General features: G+C 37.7%; 1 protein-coding gene across 5 annotated transcripts in view; it reads right to left on the bottom strand.

The window, feature by feature from the left end:
- The window catches only part of cul9 (cullin 9), a 47,282-nt gene that overhangs the window by 12,147 nt on the left and 13,785 nt on the right, over window positions 1-21,350 (bottom strand). For 3 of the 5 annotated variants that reach the window (XM_082154586.1, XM_082154584.1, XM_082154588.1), the window contains 23 exons: window positions 18,484-18,676; window positions 17,428-17,629; window positions 15,777-15,967; window positions 15,501-15,697; window positions 15,063-15,300; window positions 13,318-13,423; window positions 13,013-13,240; window positions 12,617-12,707; window positions 11,640-11,811; window positions 10,939-11,044; window positions 10,753-10,848; window positions 10,468-10,643; window positions 10,243-10,376; window positions 9,126-9,311; window positions 8,922-8,951; window positions 7,598-7,728; window positions 7,110-7,292; window positions 4,190-4,347; window positions 3,728-3,926; window positions 2,477-2,648; window positions 1,690-1,835; window positions 1,468-1,597; window positions 702-904 (listed from right to left, as the gene is read on the bottom strand). In XM_082154586.1, coding sequence (XP_082010712.1) covers window positions 702-904; window positions 1,468-1,597; window positions 1,690-1,835; window positions 2,477-2,648; window positions 3,728-3,926; window positions 4,190-4,347; window positions 7,110-7,292; window positions 7,598-7,728; window positions 8,922-8,951; window positions 9,126-9,311; window positions 10,243-10,376; window positions 10,468-10,643; window positions 10,753-10,848; window positions 10,939-11,044; window positions 11,640-11,811; window positions 12,617-12,707; window positions 13,013-13,240; window positions 13,318-13,423; window positions 15,063-15,300; window positions 15,501-15,697; window positions 15,777-15,967; window positions 17,428-17,629; window positions 18,484-18,676 — 3,668 coding nt within the window. Of the gene's footprint in view, window positions 1-701; window positions 905-1,467; window positions 1,598-1,689; window positions 1,836-2,476; window positions 2,649-3,727; window positions 3,927-4,189; window positions 4,348-7,109; window positions 7,293-7,597; window positions 7,729-8,921; window positions 8,952-9,125; window positions 9,312-10,242; window positions 10,377-10,467; window positions 10,644-10,752; window positions 10,849-10,938; window positions 11,045-11,639; window positions 11,812-12,616; window positions 12,708-13,012; window positions 13,241-13,317; window positions 13,424-15,062; window positions 15,301-15,500; window positions 15,701-15,776; window positions 15,968-17,427; window positions 17,630-18,483; window positions 18,677-21,350 lie in introns of all 5 variants that reach the window. The other 2 variants (XM_082154585.1, XM_082154587.1) reach the window with 2 other exon arrangements.

Here is a 21,350-nt window from a genome sequence, read left to right as displayed (position 1 = left end):
ACCTTATGCGCCAGAGAAACGAGGGTGCCGCCATCTTTAGAATATTGTCTTTGAACTTCCGTTTTTGCGGTCACTCTGTATATTTCTATGGAATTGCTGTCCAGGAGTAATTCGCTTTTGAAGTGGATTTACTTAATGTAAAGTTAACGAAAGTTATCATGAGGATTGAAATGATTAAAGCAGATGACTTAACAAATGTCAGTAGACTGGGAAGAAAACAAGCCGTTCATTCATAAATACGCAAGATCGCAGTGAAAATACAGACTGGAAGTCAAAAGACAACGAGCGCAGCGCTGAAAAGGAGCGGGGCTACATAAGGTCTATAGGGAGGCGGCGGAGGCTAAAAACACAGCGAGCGTCACACGTGCTTCAGTGTGTGTGCTGTGTTGTAAATTAAATCGCGCGTCTGCACCATTCATTCATACAGATACGCAGAACTATAGACACTAGTCTATTTCGCGATTTGATTAAGTGTACTGACATGCTTTTTATTTGTTCAGCAAACATTTGACAAATTCCAGGTTGTAGAGTCAATTGACTGGATTCAGCAAGTACTAAAATAGGTCTCAAGCAAAACAATCTCTATTGATTTTGCCATGAACTATGATCTGGACATGATCTAACAGGTTTGTGAGTATTGTTTTTTATTAACCAAAGGGCAGCCTATAGGTCATGCAGCCTTTTGCAGATCCATACTTTACCTTAAACACCAAATTGTCAATATGCATCTCCTTCTCATTCTTCATGATCTGCACAATGAGACAGTAGACGTAGTTCCTCTTCCTCTCTAGTGTGAGCGCAGCATCTTCATCCACATTCAGGTAGGTCTGCCTGGGAAGCAGGTAATGGTAACCGTGTTTGTCTGAGCTCTGCGAGAGGGACTTCTTGTTCAATCTCAGGACCCCTGAAAAGACCAATCACAGCGCTTTTTCAATTCAATTCAAAAGCGTTTTTGTTCATTCAGAATTCAATACTCAGTGACTCAATTCGGCGATCAAAAATACAGTAAAACCGCAATATTATTATGATTACAATTTAAAATAACGGTTTTCTATTTTAATATAGTCAGTTGAATTTTCAGCATCATCACTCCAGTCTTCAGTGTCACATGAGGCTTCAGAAATCATTCTAATATGCTGATTTGAAGCCTAACTATTATTGATTATTTATTATTATTGAGCTTCAAATTGAATTTGCCATCACAGGAAAAATTACATTTTAAAATGAATTCAAATAGAAAAGTTATTTTAAATAATATTTCACAATATTACTGTTTTTACTGTATTTTTGACCAAAAAAAAGTAAATAAATAAATAATTCAAAAATTTCGACCAGTAGTGAATATGAAAACTTCCCCTATTGTATCCTAAGCGAGAAGAAGAAACTTATTTAAGAATCATATTTCAAAATCAAGGAGGATTTTTATTGGATGCGTCTTCTCATTCTGTTATTATGAGTTCTCCTCACCTTTCATGGGGTCCTCGCTGCAGTCGGTATGCGTGAGAACCCCCTCCTCTGCAGTGAGAGGTTTGAGGGCATGGCTCAGCATAGCGGGTGAGAGACCCGTGGCCTGTTGCAGCATCTCCACACTCACATCCTGCAGAACAGCAAAGAAGTGAACACTTCTGAAGCTAGCTCATATTAAGATTCATATCACACCCAGGATATGCATTGATCTTGAAAGAATACCTCATGTTGGTTGAACTGTAGCAGGATGTACATCTGCAGTGTGGAGACGTAGAGAGTGCAGGAGCCGAACTGAAGCTCAGCGTGACCGAGCCACGTCCACTGCAGCCGGCGGGGCTTACTGTGAGTCAAGCTGTACATGCGCTGACCTGCAGGAGAGAGAACACATACAGATTAACATTCAAACTACAACAGAATCACCAGATTAAATGCCTGCATTGCAAGAGATTAAATATCAGCAGGGTTTGAAATTAACTTTTTCACACACACCGGCCAATTTGGCTACTAAATGACTACTAAATATATGTTTCATACATTAATTTCTTGATCAAACAGAAATTTCCTCCCTTCCTCTTTCATTCTCATCCTTTTCACCTAAAAATGTGTTTTAGGTGGACAGATCAATACAGTACAAGTAGGATGTTGGAAAATAGCAATGTCTTTCTGTTAACCAAATGCTTTTTAATCTTCGCTATGGCTTCAATGCAAATGAACAAGCGCGCCGTTATTTGTTGAGTAGTGACGGGCATGTTTAAGTAAGCCAGATATGCGCAGATTCTGCAAAATAGGCTGTATTTAATATATCATGAAGACTCACGAGTTGAGTATTTGCGCTAAATCTGCGCAGATTTGGCTTACACGAACTTCCCCAGCAAAGTAAACATAACTCACCAAATTGGCAAGTGATTTGACAGCGTTACCCGCCACAGTTGATTTTTACCCGCGTTTGTCAGGTTGGCGGGTGTTAATTTCAAACCCTGCGTATCAGTACTGTGGAATTTCAACTAACCGTTGGAGTAAAACTCTGTGAACTCAGCCAGGTAATTGCAGAGTTGAGCAGGGAAGTGTTTGCTGGGGTCCTCGAGGTAGCAAGGAGCTGACACAACCCAGCAACGTGGGGACAACACCAACACTTTCACGTCACTCTCTTCCTCGGGTTCAGACACGTCTTCATCCATCATCTGATCAAAACACAATGAACAACAAAATGCACTATTATCATTTAAAAGGACCAAGTGATTCTACAACAGGGATGGTCAACTCCAGTCCCCGAGGGCCACTCTTCTGTTTAGCTCCAACGCTAATCAAACACACCGTAACAAGATAATGTCTTCAGGATTACTAGAAAGCTACAGGCAGGTGAGCTTTTATCAGGATTGGAGCTAAACTCTGCAGGACCGAAGTTACTCATCCCTGTTGTTAGAACAGTTTCCCAAACCTGTACTGGGGAGGTACAAAAATATCTGAGAAGTGACGTGCTGTAATCCAGTGTTGATCTGCGTCTCTCGGTTCAGTGTGAATTGGCATTAACATGTCTGATTCAACTCATCAGTAGAGACTGCAAGACGTGAATTGGGTGTTCAGTGGTGGGGGGGGTCTTCAGGACAGGAGTGAAAAGCATGGTAGCTTGTTTCCACAATGGAATAAATTTTAAAAAGCAGCCACAATTATGACTTTTTTCCTCAGGATTGTGACTTTATATCTCTCAAGTCTGACAGAAAAGTCAGAAATGCGGTATATAAACTTGCAACTACTGGAAAAATGTTCAGAATTGTGAGATTAAAAAGTCTCAGTTACCTTTTTTATTTTGTGGTGGAAACATACCATAAGAAAGTCTCTTGGCATTAAGCTAACATTTATTTTGCCAGCGAATTTTAGCGCAGGCAATATAAAAAAACTAAGACGAGGATGCAAATAAGAGTTTTTTTTAAACATTTATGATACAAGCCCTCATGTTTTATAGAGCTGTCATTGTAATACTTATGAGCTCTGACACGTCACTGTCCTTCACTGACTACCTTATGCAACTGTCATGATAATGTCAGGTATGTAAAATCTTTAAAGTGACTCCCATGAGTGCAGAATTGTGACAAATGTTGATTCTGGCGTGACATAAAAGTCGCATTCATTCTGATATGACTATCCAGACTGCGGTCGCATTGCAAAACATCCAAAAAAAAAAAAAAAAAAAAAGCGCCTTAACCAGCAATACAATATTTGCCATTTCCTCGCACTTGCATAAGATTGTTTTATTAGTCACCTCCTCAAAGTCCTCCAGGTTTTTGTCCAGCTGCTGTAGACGGTAAAGATGAAACTCCTGTTGAAGCTCCTCAGATTCACTGAGGTTGGTCAGCATCTGCTGTGGAAAGCGGTTTGGAAAGCAGGTACCGATATGCTCAACCACGGCGGTCTCCAACCACACCTTCCCCTGACCCAACAACCGATCACCCAGATAGTACCTGAACACAGAGGAACAAATGTGCAACGTGAAAAAACGGGATGAATAGAACCATATTAATAGCCTGCATTTTACCAGAGAAATTTTCTTGAGCCTTGATATTTAATCTACTGGTCAACAATGGCTGTTTGGAAGATAAAATAATTCAGCTGATTGGGGGGTAAAACAATTAATATAGCCAATATTATAAAAATGTAGAGGAATATTTAGATAATTGTTTTAACAATATCGCTCTGCCCTAGTTAGCAGCAGCTGTTCTCACACCTGTAAAAATGCTCGAAGGTGTTGGCCAGCTCCAGACCGGAAAGGAACAGCATGGGCTCCATAAACTGCTGAAGCTGGTTCAAGGTGTCCACATTCCCAGAGTCCCCTCCACTTTCCTGGATCATCTTGTCGATGTACTGCGCAAACCGTTCACTTACCTTCAAGGGAGTTATTGAATAAATAAATTAAATTAAAAGAAATTCAAACTCTCATTGCAATGAAAAACATCTTAAATGGTCCAAAAATAGTCTTTAATATAAAAATATTAAATGTATTACAGTACAGGTCAAAAGCTTGGAAACATTTCTATTTTTAATGTTTCTGAAATAAGTTATGCTCAAAATATATTTTTTATTTGATCAAAAATAGAAAAAAGGAAGAAAAAAAAGTGAAATATTATTACATTTTAAATGTTTTTCTATTTTAATGAACTTTAAAATATAATTTATTTCTGAGATGCAAAGCTGAATATTCATCAGCCATTACTCCAGTCTTCAGTGTCATATGATATTAATATGCTGATTTGATAGTAGGTTGTTATTATTATCAATGTTGGAAACAGTTGTGCTGCTTAATACTTTTTTTGGAACCTGTGATAATTTTTTCAGGATTCATTGATGAATAAAAAGTCAAAAAGAACAGAATTAATTCAAAATAGTAAACATTTATATTGTTTGAAAATATTTCTATCACTTTTTTTACTAATTTAACATCCTTGCTGAATAAAAATATAAATTTCTTTAAAAAAAAGAAAAAGAAATCACTGACCCCAAACTTTTCAATGGTAGTGTATATTGTTACAAAAGATTAAACTTTTTATTCATGAAAGAATCCTAAAAAAATACTAAGTAGCACAACTGTTTCCAACATTGAGATGGGTCTGTCTGCGGACTGCAAGAGAGGGGAGTAACAGGAAGTGGGCGTAACTTGAAGTTGTCCAAATCACACAGAACCACACGATATGTCAAACTCAAAATGAGATGTTGTCGGCAAGATGCCAGCTCGTATAGAGACATTTAGTAATGTCGTAAGTTTAACATTTAAACCACATTATTAGATTACCCTTTGACTTTATGAATACACATAAATGACAGCTTGGCAATATATTAAAGGTTTTTATTAAATTTTATAATAAAAAAAAAAGTCAGCACATGTAGGTACAGAAAAATAATAATAATAATTCAGCAAATAAGGAAATTGTTTTATTTATCTTAATCATGTTTGTTAAAAGTATGTTGAATGATGTTAGTTCATTTGTGCAACCATGTATTTGCTATAATGATGAAAATATTTGAAAACCAGTTAAAATCAAGTAGCCTAATGAGTCAATCCTTAGTTTAAATCTTAACTTTTGAGTGTATGCAGAATTAAATGGATGTAAAATTATGTGATATTTTATTTAATGTGACAGAAAAAAAAGACAGTAACACCAGTGACACACAATGAATTACCAATGACATACATAAGACCAAAGATCATTATTCTTCAATAATTATAATAATAATAATATAATCATAAGGTTTTTTTTTATTATTATTATTATTTAATTTTTTTGCACAATTCACACCCAGCGGTAATTCAGGAAAAAAAATATCCGAATGCTCCACGTGAAACTTCGGTCTTCTACCATCGTGTCAATTCTCAATTGATTTTGATTAATATGCGCGAGGGAGCGAGAGAGAGCCAGACAGTTTGAAGACGCGCGCGCGCGACCGGGGCTCTCTCTCTCTCTCTCTGCTCGTTACTATCGCAAGCACAGCAGTCATCTACATCATTTACCGATCAAATAAGGCTTTGGCGAGACAAAAAAATCGCTTGTGAGAGAGACGCGTGAGTGACAGAGAGACGGAGGGAGAGCAGGGAAAGGAAATGCAGCTGAATGAATACGCTACGCGTTTTAAATAGCGAGCGTACTTTTTTTCCTTTTTTTTTATAACGAAACGCAATATGTTGCGGCCGGTGTTGATTCTGTGGCGCACCGCCACGAATTAGTCTATGTGTGGGAAACACTGTTTGTTCTGTTTATGTTAAACTCGTGCGAGAGCGATTCAAAAGCATTCAGAAATGTCTGTTTGCTCTTATCGCTCTCGCTCTTTGATATCATACACCGACCGGTCTGTGCAGCGCAGCTTTAAGTCGAAAAAAACAGTGAGCAACTTCAAGTGGATGTAACTTGAAATGACGTAACTTGAAGTGGGCGTAACTTGAAATGACGTAATTTGAAGGGGCGTAACTTGAAGTGGGCGTAACTTGAAGTGGGCGTAACTTGAAATGACGTAATTTGAAGGGGCGTAACTTGAAGTGGGCGTAACTTGAAGTGGGCGTAACTTGAAGTGGGCGTAACTTGAAGTGGGCGTAACTTGAAGTGGGCGTAACTTGAAGTGGGCGTAACTTGAAATGACGTAACTTGAAATGACGTAACTTGAAGGGGCGTAACTTGAAGGGGCGTAACTTGAAGTGGGCGTAACTTGAAATGACGTAATTTGAAGGGGCGTAACTTGTGGGATGCGGGATGCAGACAGATTCTATTGGATAAATCAGAATAATTATAATGATTTCTGAAGGATCATACGACACTAAAGACTGGAGTAAAGATGCTGAAAAATCAGCTTTTCATCAAAGAAATAAATTATATTTTAGTGTATTAAAATAGTAAACCATTATTTATTATGTTTTATGACATTAGTAATAAAATTTCACAAAAAACTTTTTTCTGTATTTTTGATCAAATAAATGGAAGCCCGATGAGCATAAGAGACTTCTTTCAAAAACATTACAAATAGTAGTTTCCAAACTTTTGACCAGTAATGTATAAAATATTTGAAATATCTGATAATATATATTTGAAATAATATTAACATAAAAAAATGTATATAAACATTTTTTTTTTGTATTCAACAAGTATTCCCTGTTGACTCACGTGCATAGCGGTGAGAATGGAGAGCTGGAGCAAGGCAGCAGAAAAGCCCTGGCGGAGAGCAAGCACAAAGGCCGTGTGCTGGCCAAACAGTTCCTCCATCGCATTCTTCAGCCGGAGGAACATTCCCCTGTAACGCTCTACGAAGTCAGAGAGGCTGCATGTCGAATCTAGGAAACACTTTACCTGGAAAGAGCCAAACAAAAGTCCGCCAGAATTATAGGAATTGATTGGCATGATCTGCATTCGTACAGTTCATTTTAGGTTTAGATGCGCAGATAATCATCAACATCTTTTTATTCAAGTAACCCGAAACATGTACATGTGTAGTTTGTGCCGAAGGCCTCGGCAGTAAATTCCACATATTTTTGCAGGATTAGTCACTTGCTTGCTCAGGTATTCTGACTACTTTCATTATTCTTTCATCTACCAACTAAAAGGGTAGTAGCTCCTTTTAACACATTTTGCCAAAGTTAAAATAAAGGTCTAACCTGTCGCTGAACGACACCCTGCCAGCACAGAGCAATGCCTGCGATGCTGCTAGTATTCTTCACTTTTGGTTTGGTAGTGGATGAAGTTGAGCTTACAACATTTGTTTCCTTATTCTTTCCCTCTTTGCCATCTGTAACACAATAAAAGCACATAAATACTCTTGACAAGTTACTGCAAATGTCAAAAGAATGTTCACTCATATAAAATGGCTACCAACCAAACATCAGCAAAACAAATGCCAACCAAACAAATGCAATCTGCCAGCAATTCGGGTTGCACAATCACACATATTGTGATTCTCAATTTGAACTGCAATGTGAAAAACATCTCATGTATTTGTTGCCTGGATATCAAGACGAACTAAAGCATGAACTATATTGAAGCCACAGCCTTCATGGTCACGTGTGTGTTCAAATACGGCAAATTACCAATTCCCGTTTATATCCAAAATGAGTCATGTAATATGGGTGTGTGATTTTACAAAATGCAAAAGGCTGATGTTTAATTAAACCTTTAGTTTGCACGTGCTGCACACTTCAAAGTGAACAGGTGGCATTTTTTTATGTCTACTACACATTTTCTAAGCATGACGAGACAGTGTCTCAAAGCAGCTCTCAAAATGTGCTCGCTTCTTATCTTAACTGGGGAGGTGGAAAGTTTGTTTTGCTTTACAAACTACAAATCTAATGTTACGGGACCACAGTAAAGGAGGAGTTCACTGCATGTCATTGATTTGGAATAATGGGAACATTAAAAAAAAAAAGTCAACTAAAAATAGATGAAGGATTTCAGTAAAAAGTGTTTTGCATTGTACATTTTCACTGGGTTGAATTTTGAGGTCTGAGTTTGGTTCTTGTAACAAGACTGGCAGCAGAATGTGGGGAAAACATGACTCATTTTGGAGATAAACGGAAATTGGTCATTTGCAGTATTTGACAACACGTGACCAAGAAAGTTTCAATATAGTTCATGCTTTTTTCCCTTCATATCTTGATATCCAAGCAACAAATACATGATGTTTTTCATATTGCAGTTCAAATTGAGAATCACAATATTTGTTACAACAAATAACAATTTTGAGTGGATTATCATTAGCAAATTGTGCAGCCCTACCAGCAATTTCAATAAGAAGCCAGAGGAATTTAAAAATCAAAACAAATAAAAAGACAGCATAAATAAATAAATAAATAAATAAATAAATAAATAAATGGCATTTTGTCATGGTTAGTTTGAAGTTGAGCTGAGCTGATGGATGGGGTGCTGCAAAATACATCAAATGAAGTCAAAAAAAAAAATAACATTAGCTCCTACACTATTACTTACTCTTTAAATCTCGGCTTCTGTTGATACCTTCTGAAAACAAGAAAAAATACCTTGAAATAGAGAAGCTTTCATTTAACACAATCTACAGAAGGTGGTTTAAATTCTGGATTACCAGAAAAGACTTACAAAACAGGACCACCAAATATACAAATATGTCTCACACACATAAAAGGAAGGAACTATTATAGTTTTGAAGCCACTCACTGGATTTGATGGGAGGTTTGAGCTCTTCTGTATCAACTGTGCTGGTGTCCACATGAACAAGCAAATGAGTGAGACGCCGCACACGAGAGTTGAAGATGGAGGCTGAGCTCTTACACCTCTTGGAGGATTCAGCGTTCTCTAAATACTCATTCATCAACCAAGACAGAGGGCTGAGAGTAGAAGTCTCTGTTATAAAGAAAAATATAAGAAATTAAAAGGGGTCCTATTATACTTTTTTACATTATCAACTTTCTTTAGAGTGTAAGGGTACTGTTTGAGCATGGAAAAAGGTCTGGAAAGTTACAAAAGTACAAAGTCACTCCAGCAGGAGTTATTCTCTATATGAGTGTCACATTTCCTGAACTCCCTGAAACGCCTCCATTGTAGCATTGAGTTTTCTTCTGGGAACAAACACGTCACAATATTCCTCATTAAAGCGATGAGGCCCGGTTGAGTAATTTCACATATTTTGTCTTTCAATAATTCAAGCACTTTAAGTACCTTTTCATTTATATGGATGTTTTCAAGGGTTTTCCAGGACTTAAATTTCAAAAACTAAAATTCAAGTACTTCAAGCACCTTGTATGAACCCTGAAGAGACATTTCCGAAACATGCTCAAAGTGGTTGACCAATGACACACTAACAGCCGACCAATCATAGCACATTGCGCTTTTTCGGAAAAAGGGCTTCATAGAAAAATAATGTCTTTTTTTTAACATTCAAGCCTATTCTAGTAGATGAACTTCATAGGCTACTTTCATAGCCTATGAAAACCTATTCTAGTAGACCCTAAAAATAAAATCAAGACTTTGTAAAATGTCATAAGAGGCCCCCTTTAATCCAAATCATACTTGAAAATAACATGGACCACAGTTTATATTACACAAATCTGGACCACAGTTTATATTACACAAATCTGGAGATATGATATATACATGATCACAAATATGATATATTTCACATTAACCCTTCCCTGAACACTATGGAAAAACAAAATAAAAACAGTGGTTTGTCGCTTTTTTTATATATCCATTAGACGGTCTCTTCCTGTCTAAGTGGGCAGCACTTGGCCAGAGGAAAACTGGAGCAGACATTGGTCAGGTAACTGCCATTTACCTGAAATGGTGATGCTCTGTACGATGGGTGTTATGAGAGCTTCCCAGCAGGTTCGGCCTAAAGCCTCTGCGGCCTCAGCGTCAGGAAGGAAGCGGTCAGCAAACATCTGCTCATGTTTCAGGGCACTGTTTAACCTGAAGCCCAGAGAGAGATGCACATAAATATCAGAGGTTTTCATATAACGTTCTGCTCTATAAATTAAATAACTATGGCAGCAGGTCTCACTTGTTAAAGAGCTGCAGCAGCTGGTTCTTGTCCTCCAGGATCTCCTGGCACCAGGTGTGAGCTTTTGTAGTATAGAAGAGATAAGTGCGGCAGCACAGCTGCTCCTTAAACACCGGCCAGAATGTGGGCTTTGGTCCCAGAACCTCAAACCCATGCACTCGTGTATCAATGCCACCCTGTTGAGAGGAAGGAAAACAATTTGTAAGAGAGGTGGAATAAAGAGTATCTCAGGCTTTATGTTTAATTTCAGGCAAGTTCTGTCACAATTCACTCAATATGTCAGACCTGTTGACATCTTTTGACTCTGATCTGAATGATGGGCCAGAAACGAGTCATATTCTCCAGCAAAACCACATGGCTGGCGGAGGGTGCCACATTTACCTGTTTAATACACACACACACAAAAAAGTATCATTTTAATGTGCAGTGTGCAATCATCAGATGTAAGATGAATGAGAAGGGCTTTCTCACAGTGTTGAGTTCAGTATTGATGTTTGTGGGATCATCTCCTCCTAGAACTACAATACGAGCTGGCATGTAACTCGAGTCCTCACTGGCTACAAGCACGGTCAATTGCCTGTGAATGAAGACATTTTTATTTTTTTATCAGTTCCAGTGACAGAAATTAATGTTTCCATTTAGGGGCAATTCTTGCCCCCTTAAACTGATTTCACCATATTAAATGTGTCACTTTCAATTTAATCAATACATTCAATTAGTATAAGACACTACGGAGCTGTTCTAAATAATGTTTTTATGTGTGTAAAGGTTTTAAATAAATAACTAAAGTCACTGAATCATTCATTCAACCAATACATTAAAAAATGTGGATTCATTAAGGAACGAAACATCTGCTGTGCTTTTGTTCTTTAATTATTTTTGTAGCTGACATTGGGCAAAAACAGACAATATTGACAACACTGGTGTCACTTAATATCAACTTCTTGTTTACTGAACTGTTGTATAAAATCAATATTACATTTTGCTTGATTTTTAGGAAAAACAGCACTCTTGTGTGATTACTACTTAGCTATATCATATGCTATTAATATATAACATTATAATATATAAATTAATTTATAAAATCACAATTTTGTTGACACTTTATCTAGGATTTGGGGCATTTTTGCATGAAAATGACACTGAAATGAAGAGAAGCTAAGCCAGCATACCTGATGACCACCCCTTTATGCATGTAAATGTTGATAAAGTGGGAGCCAGTACAGCCGTTAGATTCCCAGTAGGTTTTGGGGTTTTTGTCTGTCAGCTTGTTAGCCCGATGGTGATTAGAGGAGACCTCCACCTTCTCCCAGCATTTGTCCTCTTTCAGTTCCACACTGGAGCCTGAAAAAAAACATCACACCAATTCAACTAAATCCTAGGGAACTGTGATAGTTATACCTAAACTGGAACTGATAACATAGCATGGTTATTCTTAAGCAACTGTTTTAAAGGACTATTTTTTTTAAATCAATATAATCAGCCAAGAAGAAAATCATTCTTTCCACAATATCAACATTTATGTCTAAAAACAGATTTTAGGCAAAATGTCAGATCTTTTCTTTTCTATACAACAATGTGGATGTGATTTCTCACACAAAGTTACATTCTGATTTCAGAAAACTTGTAATTCATGATGAAACGGAAATATCAACAGATGTTTTCTCCTATATTATGACATACATCAGTGTGTAACAGATTATAAATAAAAAAAAAAGTAGGCTCGATTCTACCCATTGGTTGTTGATTAGGCTTTGAGATTGATTGATGACTGAAGTCCGACATAAGAGGGCAGTCTTTTTTTTTTTTTTTTTCGGACGATCGAGTAAAAAAAAAAAAAAAGTTTATTAAAAAAAGATTGGATGGATGAATCTTTCACAATAAGATCTATAATATGCTTTTACAAAATTAATTCCTACTTTAGGGTTTTGTGGCACTTTTTTCTTACAATAAAAACAGGTCACATGTATAAAAAAAAACACAGCTCTGACTTTCTGCCTAAGTTGTGTTTCATGGAGACAAAAAAAAAAGAAGTAAGTTCAGAAAGACATGAGAGTGAGTAAATGAGGGAATAAACTATTTTCATTTTTGGTGAACTATTGCTTCCTTTAATGATTACACTACATCAGTAAATGTTTTATGAACAAACCTTGGCACAAGTTCCGCAGGAACACATCAAAGAAGGGAATATTGATGGGCTGATGGCTGCGACGATGCTCTTCAATCTGACCAAGGACCATCTAAAGATGCAGATATGGAGTGTGTAATTAAAGGAACATCAGACAAATGTATATTATTTACACTGATAGTCTAACAAAACCATTAAACATGTCATCATTATGTTTTAGGAATTGACCATGTAATAACATGCTATTTATGTAAACACCTTCTAACATAAGGAACAAGTCTGTTTGAGGTCAGGTAAACCAGAAACCAGCAGAATTATACAGGGATTCCTTAGTCTAATCGGTAGACTGGTTGTTCAGGCAATTCACTAACTAGTACATTTTGCAAAAATACATTTTTGAACAGGCCTGCTTTATACCTGTATACACCCCGCCAACACACTGGTGGTCATTTTCTTGTAGAGGCTGGCGTACTTCTCACAGTCAGTGATCAGGTCTCGCAGCTCTGTGACCATGAGGAGGCTGGTGCTGTGTTTGTCCAGGGCTTTGAGAAGAGCCTCTTTGGTGCCCAGCCGACACATCACAACAGCATAGTCTTTATTCAAAGAGGCAAGTCGATACAAGAAGCGGATGAACTGCTGTACGACCTGAATGCGGAAAAAAGCGCAATGAAATACTAGCATTATGAAATCATGATCTTATAAAGCTTAAGTAAGAAAAGTACCTCTCTGTCACTGACAAAGGCGGTCATAGATGACAGGCAAGGCTCAATACTCTCATGCCACGGCAACAGATCCTCCTGGTAGTTATCCAAGAACTTGTTCAAAATCCTGTTAAATATTAAAAGAGTTACTATCATTGGCAAATAAAGCAATATCACTACTACAATTAAGAACAATACAAAGACAAGTTAATAGTCAGTAATAAAATAAGAACATATACACATTAACAATAGCAGAAATAACAGATTAACAGAAATTGAAATATAATGTAATTAAATGTACAAAAACACTGCATTGTTTTCATAAAATATAGATTAATCCTTAAAGTTATTCAGTCAAGATCAATGAGCGATTTTCTTTGTCTTTTGTTGTTGTTTGATTAACATTAAGCACACAGACATCAGTAGGTTTATTAGGCTGCTGTCACTTTAAGATCTAAGCACTGATCCAATATACTGTTACACGTGTTTTCTTTCTCAACCGTTTACGTTCACATTAGACATAAACGCTGTGTTTAAAGCCTGGAACACACCAAGCCGATGGTCGGCCGTCGGGCAGTTTCCGTGCGTCGGCCGACTAAATCTTCTCAGTGTGTTCCGCACCGTCGGCTGAAATTGGTCCTCGTCGGCTTTGTAACGGCCGATTCGACATGTTGAATCGGCGTCGGGCCGTCGGTGAAAGAGGGAACTCTGATTGGCTGTTCAGCTTAGTGACCGAGTCAGTGCACGAGAATAATAGCAAAATAGCGAGCAAAGTCAAAACGGTACAGATAGAAGGCTGTTCTAATGATATGTCATCTTATCTGAGTGTTCCTTGGCGAATATTTCAATATTAACACGAGAGGAGTGGAATAAAGACAGTGTTTAGCAGGATTGATATTCAAAACGGTAAGCACGCACTGCTTTGTTTACGGTTTGTGTAACTGCAGCCGGCAGCGCCGGTTTCCCTTTTTGAATGACGAATATAGACGAATATATCTGCAGAAATAGACAGCTGTCTCATTTACACGCAGGCGCAGAACGCGCATTCTAGCTAACAGTCGGCTGTAGTTCTCTCGGTGTGTTCAAGTGCAGCTTTTTACCCCGACGCGAGGCGACAACACAGCCGGCTTTCATCAGCGCTAGTTCGTCTGCGTCGGTTCCAGGCTTAAGCGGATATTTAAGTGTTCCAGGCTTAAGCGGATATTTTGAGAATCTTTGTGTATTTGTCCATTCAAGCAAAAGACAACGTGAAAGAAACTCAATTCAGTATTCACACACAGCAAAAGATCTTGTCTACACCGGACACAGGCGGCATGACACGATTAAAAACAATAAAACTTGTTATAAAAAGTGATTCTGTCTACACTGGACACGGCGTGATGCAAGCGACAAATCTCCAACCCTAAACTGATGCCTTGTTCTATTTATGAAGTACTGACATGAACGACAAATGCTTTGCAACGGGTGCTTTGTCAGGTCTAGTGTAGACAGCCTTTAGCTGTTGTGACGCGTCACGAGGGACAATGGTGTAGACAAGGTGTTAAAGAATCCATGGTTTTTGGAAATCTGGAACCAGTTCTAAAATGGAACTGATTCTCGATACCCAATTCTACTCTAAATGCAAAATATTTTAAATATATTTATTTTAAAAATAGTTTTTCAAAATATGACAGAGAAAATTTTTTTTTGTGAGTGCAACCACCTCAAAGTAGCTTGAAATATCTGTTATTTATAACCTACTTATGTTTAAGACCTTTAAAGCTCACCTAAGGATGGAAAGCTGAACCGCCCGATCCGCTCTGTGCTGGTCCAGGAGGCGGATGAGGTCCTGGAAGGTGTCTCTGCTGCGAGTTACCTCATTTCTCTCTTCCTCCAGCTGGGAGGCGTCGTCGCAGAGCAGCTGCTCCAGGGTCAGTATTACCTCTTTGGTGGCCGGCATTTCCTTCAGACTCACCACCAACATCTTTAGCTCTGTGTCTTTAAAGTCATGCTCTTCTTGAGACTCTACAGAGGCAAACAATGCTGCATGTTATTCAAAACAAGGTACAAACATTTGTATCCCAAGTCAAGAGGGAATGTTTTTTTTTTTATTAACATGCTGCTTATTACACGGCCGTGGTAATCACAGGGTTTGGGATTTTTCAAAAGCATCCGAATTAAAGCAATTAAATTTAGCAAACAGTTGCAATAATGCATGATGATACCTTTTTTCTCCAGTTTGTGGACCATGGAGATGTGGTTGAGGGCGATGATGGCCAGCATGCTGTGATGATTCTGAGCAGAAAGGCACTTCTTCAGCGTGGCACTGACATTGCAGGCGACTAGTTGCTCCGCCAGACTCTTGTGGCTGGAAATCAGCATGATGATGACCAGCAGCCCGTTCCGCACAGACAAACCACAGCTGCTTAAATCACAGTAGAAAAATTAATGTGAATTCAGTCAATCATGCTACATCTAAAACAGAATTTCAAACCTCTTACCCCGTTGTGCCGAGCATGAGGTCAATGGCAGAAGGGATGGCACACAGGAGACCTTTGGAGCCTTCCGGTGTAGCAGAGCCTATGCTTGCAAAAATCTCTAGCATCATCTGAGTGCCAGACTCAGAAAGGGGTAGACATGCACCCACACTGCGGGGGTCATGTTTACTGGCACCTGTGATGACCTTCAGAGTCTGGGAGAGAAAAATGTATATTCGTCATCACTCCGAAGTTTCAATAGTTCTGTATCCATAAATGTATATTTGCAGTGTACTGTATGTGCCTCAAAAAGACTCTGCTAAATAGATAAGAGGATCGTAAGGAAAGTAATTATTCTGGCTCCGATTCCACTCAACGGTTCTGGTTCCTTAAGAAATCAGTTATTAATATTTCCCCCAAAAAAGTTAAGTAGCATTGGTGCATAAGTCACATTTTATTATTACATACAGAAATAAAAATGAAGCATTTACAATCATTATAAGCACTATCGAGAGAGTCGAGTTCCAGTGGAAGGGTGACCTATGATGTAGCTCATCTTCTCTTATATAGAAATCTCCTGTATGTATAAATAATGCATGTCATAACCTCAGACATTTTTCTTTAAAACTTCTCTTTTAAGATTTCTAATTCGTAACAGACATTTTGTTTTGCTCCATCCTCTGTGCTTCCGCGTTCGTCAATCCTCACCCAAGTTTACGCTATGTGTACGTCATACGTCGGGTCAGAGGTCACCCTTCCGCTGGAACTCAACTCTCATGAATGTGTGTACACCTAGGATGGATTAATTTTTCATTTTTGGGTGAACTATTCCTTTTAAAGCAAAACTAAAACTAACGCTCACGTACCACTCACATTTTGTAACAAATTCAAATGTGCACGACATTAAATGCATTATAGCAGCATGTTTCAGATGATTAAAAAACTGCAACTTAGATTCCAGAAAGAAGTTTTTTTTTTTTTTTTTAGGGGTGAGGGGTTGCCCAGTCTTGTTCTTAATCAGAATCAGATTTTTTAATAAAAAATTTAAAAAAGCATTAAAAGAAAACAAATATAAAACACAGGCACACACTTATCATCATGTAAATAGTTAAGTGCAAGACGTGCAAGACCAATCTGCCATATGAATAACACTATAATGAGGACACTATTGTAATAGAATGTTTTAAATTCTTTGTGCTTTAGTTGCCTGTTACGGGAAGAGCACATCCACAACGGGAGTTACACGGGAGGACTAGCACGTCAAGCTCACATGCACATTTGTGTACTTTTTTGCAGTTGTGATATTAAGTTGTAATATTACTTTTACTTTATATTTTAATAATCTCATATAAGATGCATCTAGCTTATTAACCCGCTAGCAAAGCGCTTCAGTTTCCCTGAGTTTTCAGCATCAGCTCCAACAGCAGTGATTTGATTTAAAACATTAATGATTTGAACCAATCATATTCCTTCAGATGTTTCTTTTTCAAAAACATTGAGGCGCATTATTAATAAGCATTATTTTCTCGTCATATTGTCACGAACAGCATTTTAAAATAAATTCATCATCGTCAAAACACAGTTCTAAAAGACTGCATGAACAATGAAATTCTCACAGCAAGAACATAACTAATGTACTTAAAGGCATAAACACGTCACAAGAATCCCCACTCACCGCCAGTGCGATCTGCTGCACGTGTATACAGTCCGAATACTCCTGCATGCAGCACAGGATGGCTTTAATACCGCCCTCTGTGGCGAAGGACACCCTCCACTCGTATTTCAGCATCAGACTGCGGGTCAGCAGCAGCGCAATCACAGCGTTCTGCTTGGGCTGACTGCCAATCATCTCCACCAACATCTTTAAGACTTTGTCACTGGAAAAAGAAAAAGTAGTTATTTTAAAACTTTTTGTGATCTAAACTAATAATAATAATAATAATAATGTAACTTTCATTACGGTTTACAGAACGTAATTTATTACGCATTGCATGTAGACAATCTACCCTTTTCCAAAAAAAAAAAACGCTTTATTTTACAGTGTCCTCGTCACACATTACATGTTGTTACTGTAGCAATAACAGTAAATTACGCATAATTACATGCAACTAGCTCTAAACCAAACCCTAATTCTCACCCTATAGTAAGTACATGTACTTAATGAATAATACTCCGTACTTAAATGTATAATTACACTGTAACAATGAGGACAGATGAAAATAAAGTGTAACCTTTTAAAGAAAAAAAGTGTTATATTACACATTAAATTACAATGAAAAAAACGTAATACCACGATGGTATTTGTAAAGGTGGAATCATTATGTATTTTTTCCTTTGGGAACGTAAAATTGTATTTGTTGTAGTTTCCTGTTCACTGCTATAGAAGTTCACCCAACTATGACGACTTCTGCTTCTGAGAACCCTGGAAATGTGAAAAGGATCCAGTTCATTGATAACAAATGGAGTGATCTGCGAGTGGTCGGTTACACTGCTATCGGGAAAACTACTCTACTACTACTACTAAACATGAGCTCATTAGGTAATGCTGTGCTATCCTCAAAAAGAATTTTGATGAATGGTGAAATTTAATATAATATGTATAGGATTATGTTGTATATTATATACAGGGTGCTGTGAGAAAGTATTTTTTTTAAAGTCATTAAATAAAATTAAAAACAAATAAAAAAACACAGAGCAGAGAGTAGTGGTGTTTCTGGTTTGTAAGTCCCACCGGATAGTTTGTGCCGAGTCTGATCTGAGGGTGCTTCTCTCCTGAGGTCCCTCCTCCTCGAGAGTCTTACTGATGAATTTCATGCCCGCCAGCTGCAGTCCAGAGTCAGAGCTGCTCTTCTTCATGATGTCCACCACCTCCCCCATCTTCTCCAGACAGCTCTTCTTACCCTGCACCTTTGGACTGTTGAACACTGCAGTGAACAGCAACACAACAAAAATACTTGCTTAGAGGGAGAAATATACATATACTGAGCACTATTTTTACCCAATGAATTATGTGACAAAGAAACTTAGATGAGGGCCTAAAACTAACATTTTGCCACACCTACCAATGGCCAATGACTTAGGAACATTTACCGGCCATAAATATTTTTTACCAGCTATGAAGCTGTTTTTGCAAAATCAAGCAGTAATGCCACCAACATTTAAGATACCACTGAAAATTCACAATTCTCTATTCCAATTTCAATGCCACAGCTAAAATTACTAGCCTAACAAAAATAAATTTAAAACATTAAAACAATCAGTAATAAAATAAGAACAAACAATCAAATAACAAGCAAAAGCACAATTTACAAATTAAATAAACATTGCTATTCAGGAATGTTTTTCAAGTCGGCCTAGTTTTTAGGTAGGCCTACAGACATTTCATAAAGTAAAATGCAAATGTGAAATAAGACAACGTGTCTTCATTGTATAAATTAAATAAAGATTCATCCTTTTTAAAGTTACAAAAGTTATTCAGTCAAGAGGAGTACATTATTTCTTTGTCTTTTTTTGTTTGATTAACATTAAAAATGGAGACAGCAACAGGATTATTAGGCTGCTGCCACTTTAAGACATAATGCATGGATCCAATTTACTGACACATACTGTGTTTTCTTTCTCAACTGTTTGTTCGCTTAAAACAAAACCTAAATTAAATGTGTGAATTTGTCCGTTCAAGCGCAAGATGATGAATTGGTCAGGTAAATTGGACCTACATAATTCTCCTATTCGTTAAGATGTGTCAATTCTTAAAAAAAATCCTCTGCTGAATTTGTATTTTTAGGCATTGTTATTACATAGCATGTGCTACTTTTTTCAGCAATGCATGTGTCTAAATGACAAATCAGGGCCCAATAAGGACGTACAAATGATGTGACCGTATACGTATAACAGGCACTGTAGTCGTGAGGCAATCAATGGTTAGAGAGTCAGACTTGTAATCCTAAGGTCGCTGGTTCAGAATGAACAGCGCTCTCTTTCATCCTCAATACCCACGACTGAGGAGCCCTTAAGCAAGACACTCCATGGGCTCTGGGTGTGTGTCCACAGTTTGTGTGTGTGTTCACTACTCGCTGCTCCTAATGCTCTTAACTTGGCTGGGTTAAACGAAGAAGACAAATTCCGAGTATGGGTTACCATACTTGGCCTTCACAGCACGTCATGTTGTGATGGTAGGATTAGGGTTAGTGTTGGGATTAGGGCAAAGGTGACAACAGTGCGGTCACATAATTCGATGGATCACATAGTTTGGTGTAACAGATGGAATGGTCACTGGCCTGGAATGATCAGACAGCGCGAGTACAAATTGAGTTATCTTTTGCATCTTTCTGCACTTGAATGCATATATGCTCACAAAATTATGTCAAAATGAACGTCTTGGTGAGTAACCTTGTGAACACAGTTTGTCTTATTGGAATATAAACAGCTGGGATAAAATGGGTTGCTCTTCAATATTTTGGATCCGTGCATTAGGTCTTAACGTGACAGCAGCCTAATAAACCTGCTGCCGTCTCTGTCATCAATGTTAAAGGGGACCTATTATGCAAAAGTCCCTTTTACGTAATGTTTGAACATAAATGTGTGTTGGCAGTGTGTACACACAACCACCCTATAATGGTAAAAATCCACCCACTCCTTTTTTAAAATCCCCATAAATAAGCAATGTCTCAGAATAAGCCGCTTGCAGTTTCTATGCAATGTGACGACACAAATACTTCGTGTCACGACTGCTGATGGACTCTTTCCTATTAGCATACACCACCCTCAGTGAGCTGTACACAGTCCACCATGTTTGTCTCCTCGCCAGAGCATTTAACAGCAACATTCAAGTAAGAAATGTATTCTTATTAAAGCGATTCAATCAAGAGCAGTGAGTGATTTTGTTTTTGTTTTGTTTCATATTCATATTAAGAGCATATACAGCAGTAGGTACTGCATATTACGCTGCTGTCACTCTAATACACAGATCTAATATACATGTGACTTCTTTACTTCTTGTTTACATTCACAGACATAACCGACTGTGTATGTGAACTTTGTGTGTTTTTGACAGTTTAAGCGCAATAACACGTGAAAGAGAACTTAGAGATGATAATCAAAACCAAACAGACGTTTTAGTTGTTGGCAGAGTATCTGAGGCACAAGATGTAAAGGCTTCTGGAGAGCGGGGCGGGAAGCAGCAGCTCATTTGCATTTAAAGATACATGGATGAAAACGGCATGTTTTTCCTTCCACTCAAAAATGAGTGCTTTTACAGCTTTTACAAGATGTTATAATAAATGATCTGTGGGTATTTAGAGCTGAAACTTCACAGACACATTCTGGAGACACCTGAGACTTATTACATCTGGTAAAAAGGGGGCATAATAGGTCCCTTTTAATCAATCAACAAAAGAAAAGTGAAGAAAAATCACCTACTACTCTTGACTAAATGACTTTTGTAGTTTTAATAAGGATTATTGTACATTTGATTTATACAGTGAAACTATGCAGTTATTTTACATTTGATTATTCAATTTCTTACCTAAAGCATTTCTTCTGTAGCATTTCTTACTACTAGTATTAGACCAATCTGAAAAGATTTAAGCAACATTTTTC

Source organism: Leuciscus leuciscus (assembly GCF_965113295.1).
Source record: "Leuciscus leuciscus genome assembly, chromosome: 22".
NCBI lineage: Eukaryota > Metazoa > Chordata > Actinopteri > Cypriniformes > Leuciscidae > Leuciscus > Leuciscus leuciscus.
The sequence above is the reverse complement of the archived record's forward strand: the minus strand, read 5'-3'. Positions and strand labels throughout refer to the sequence as shown.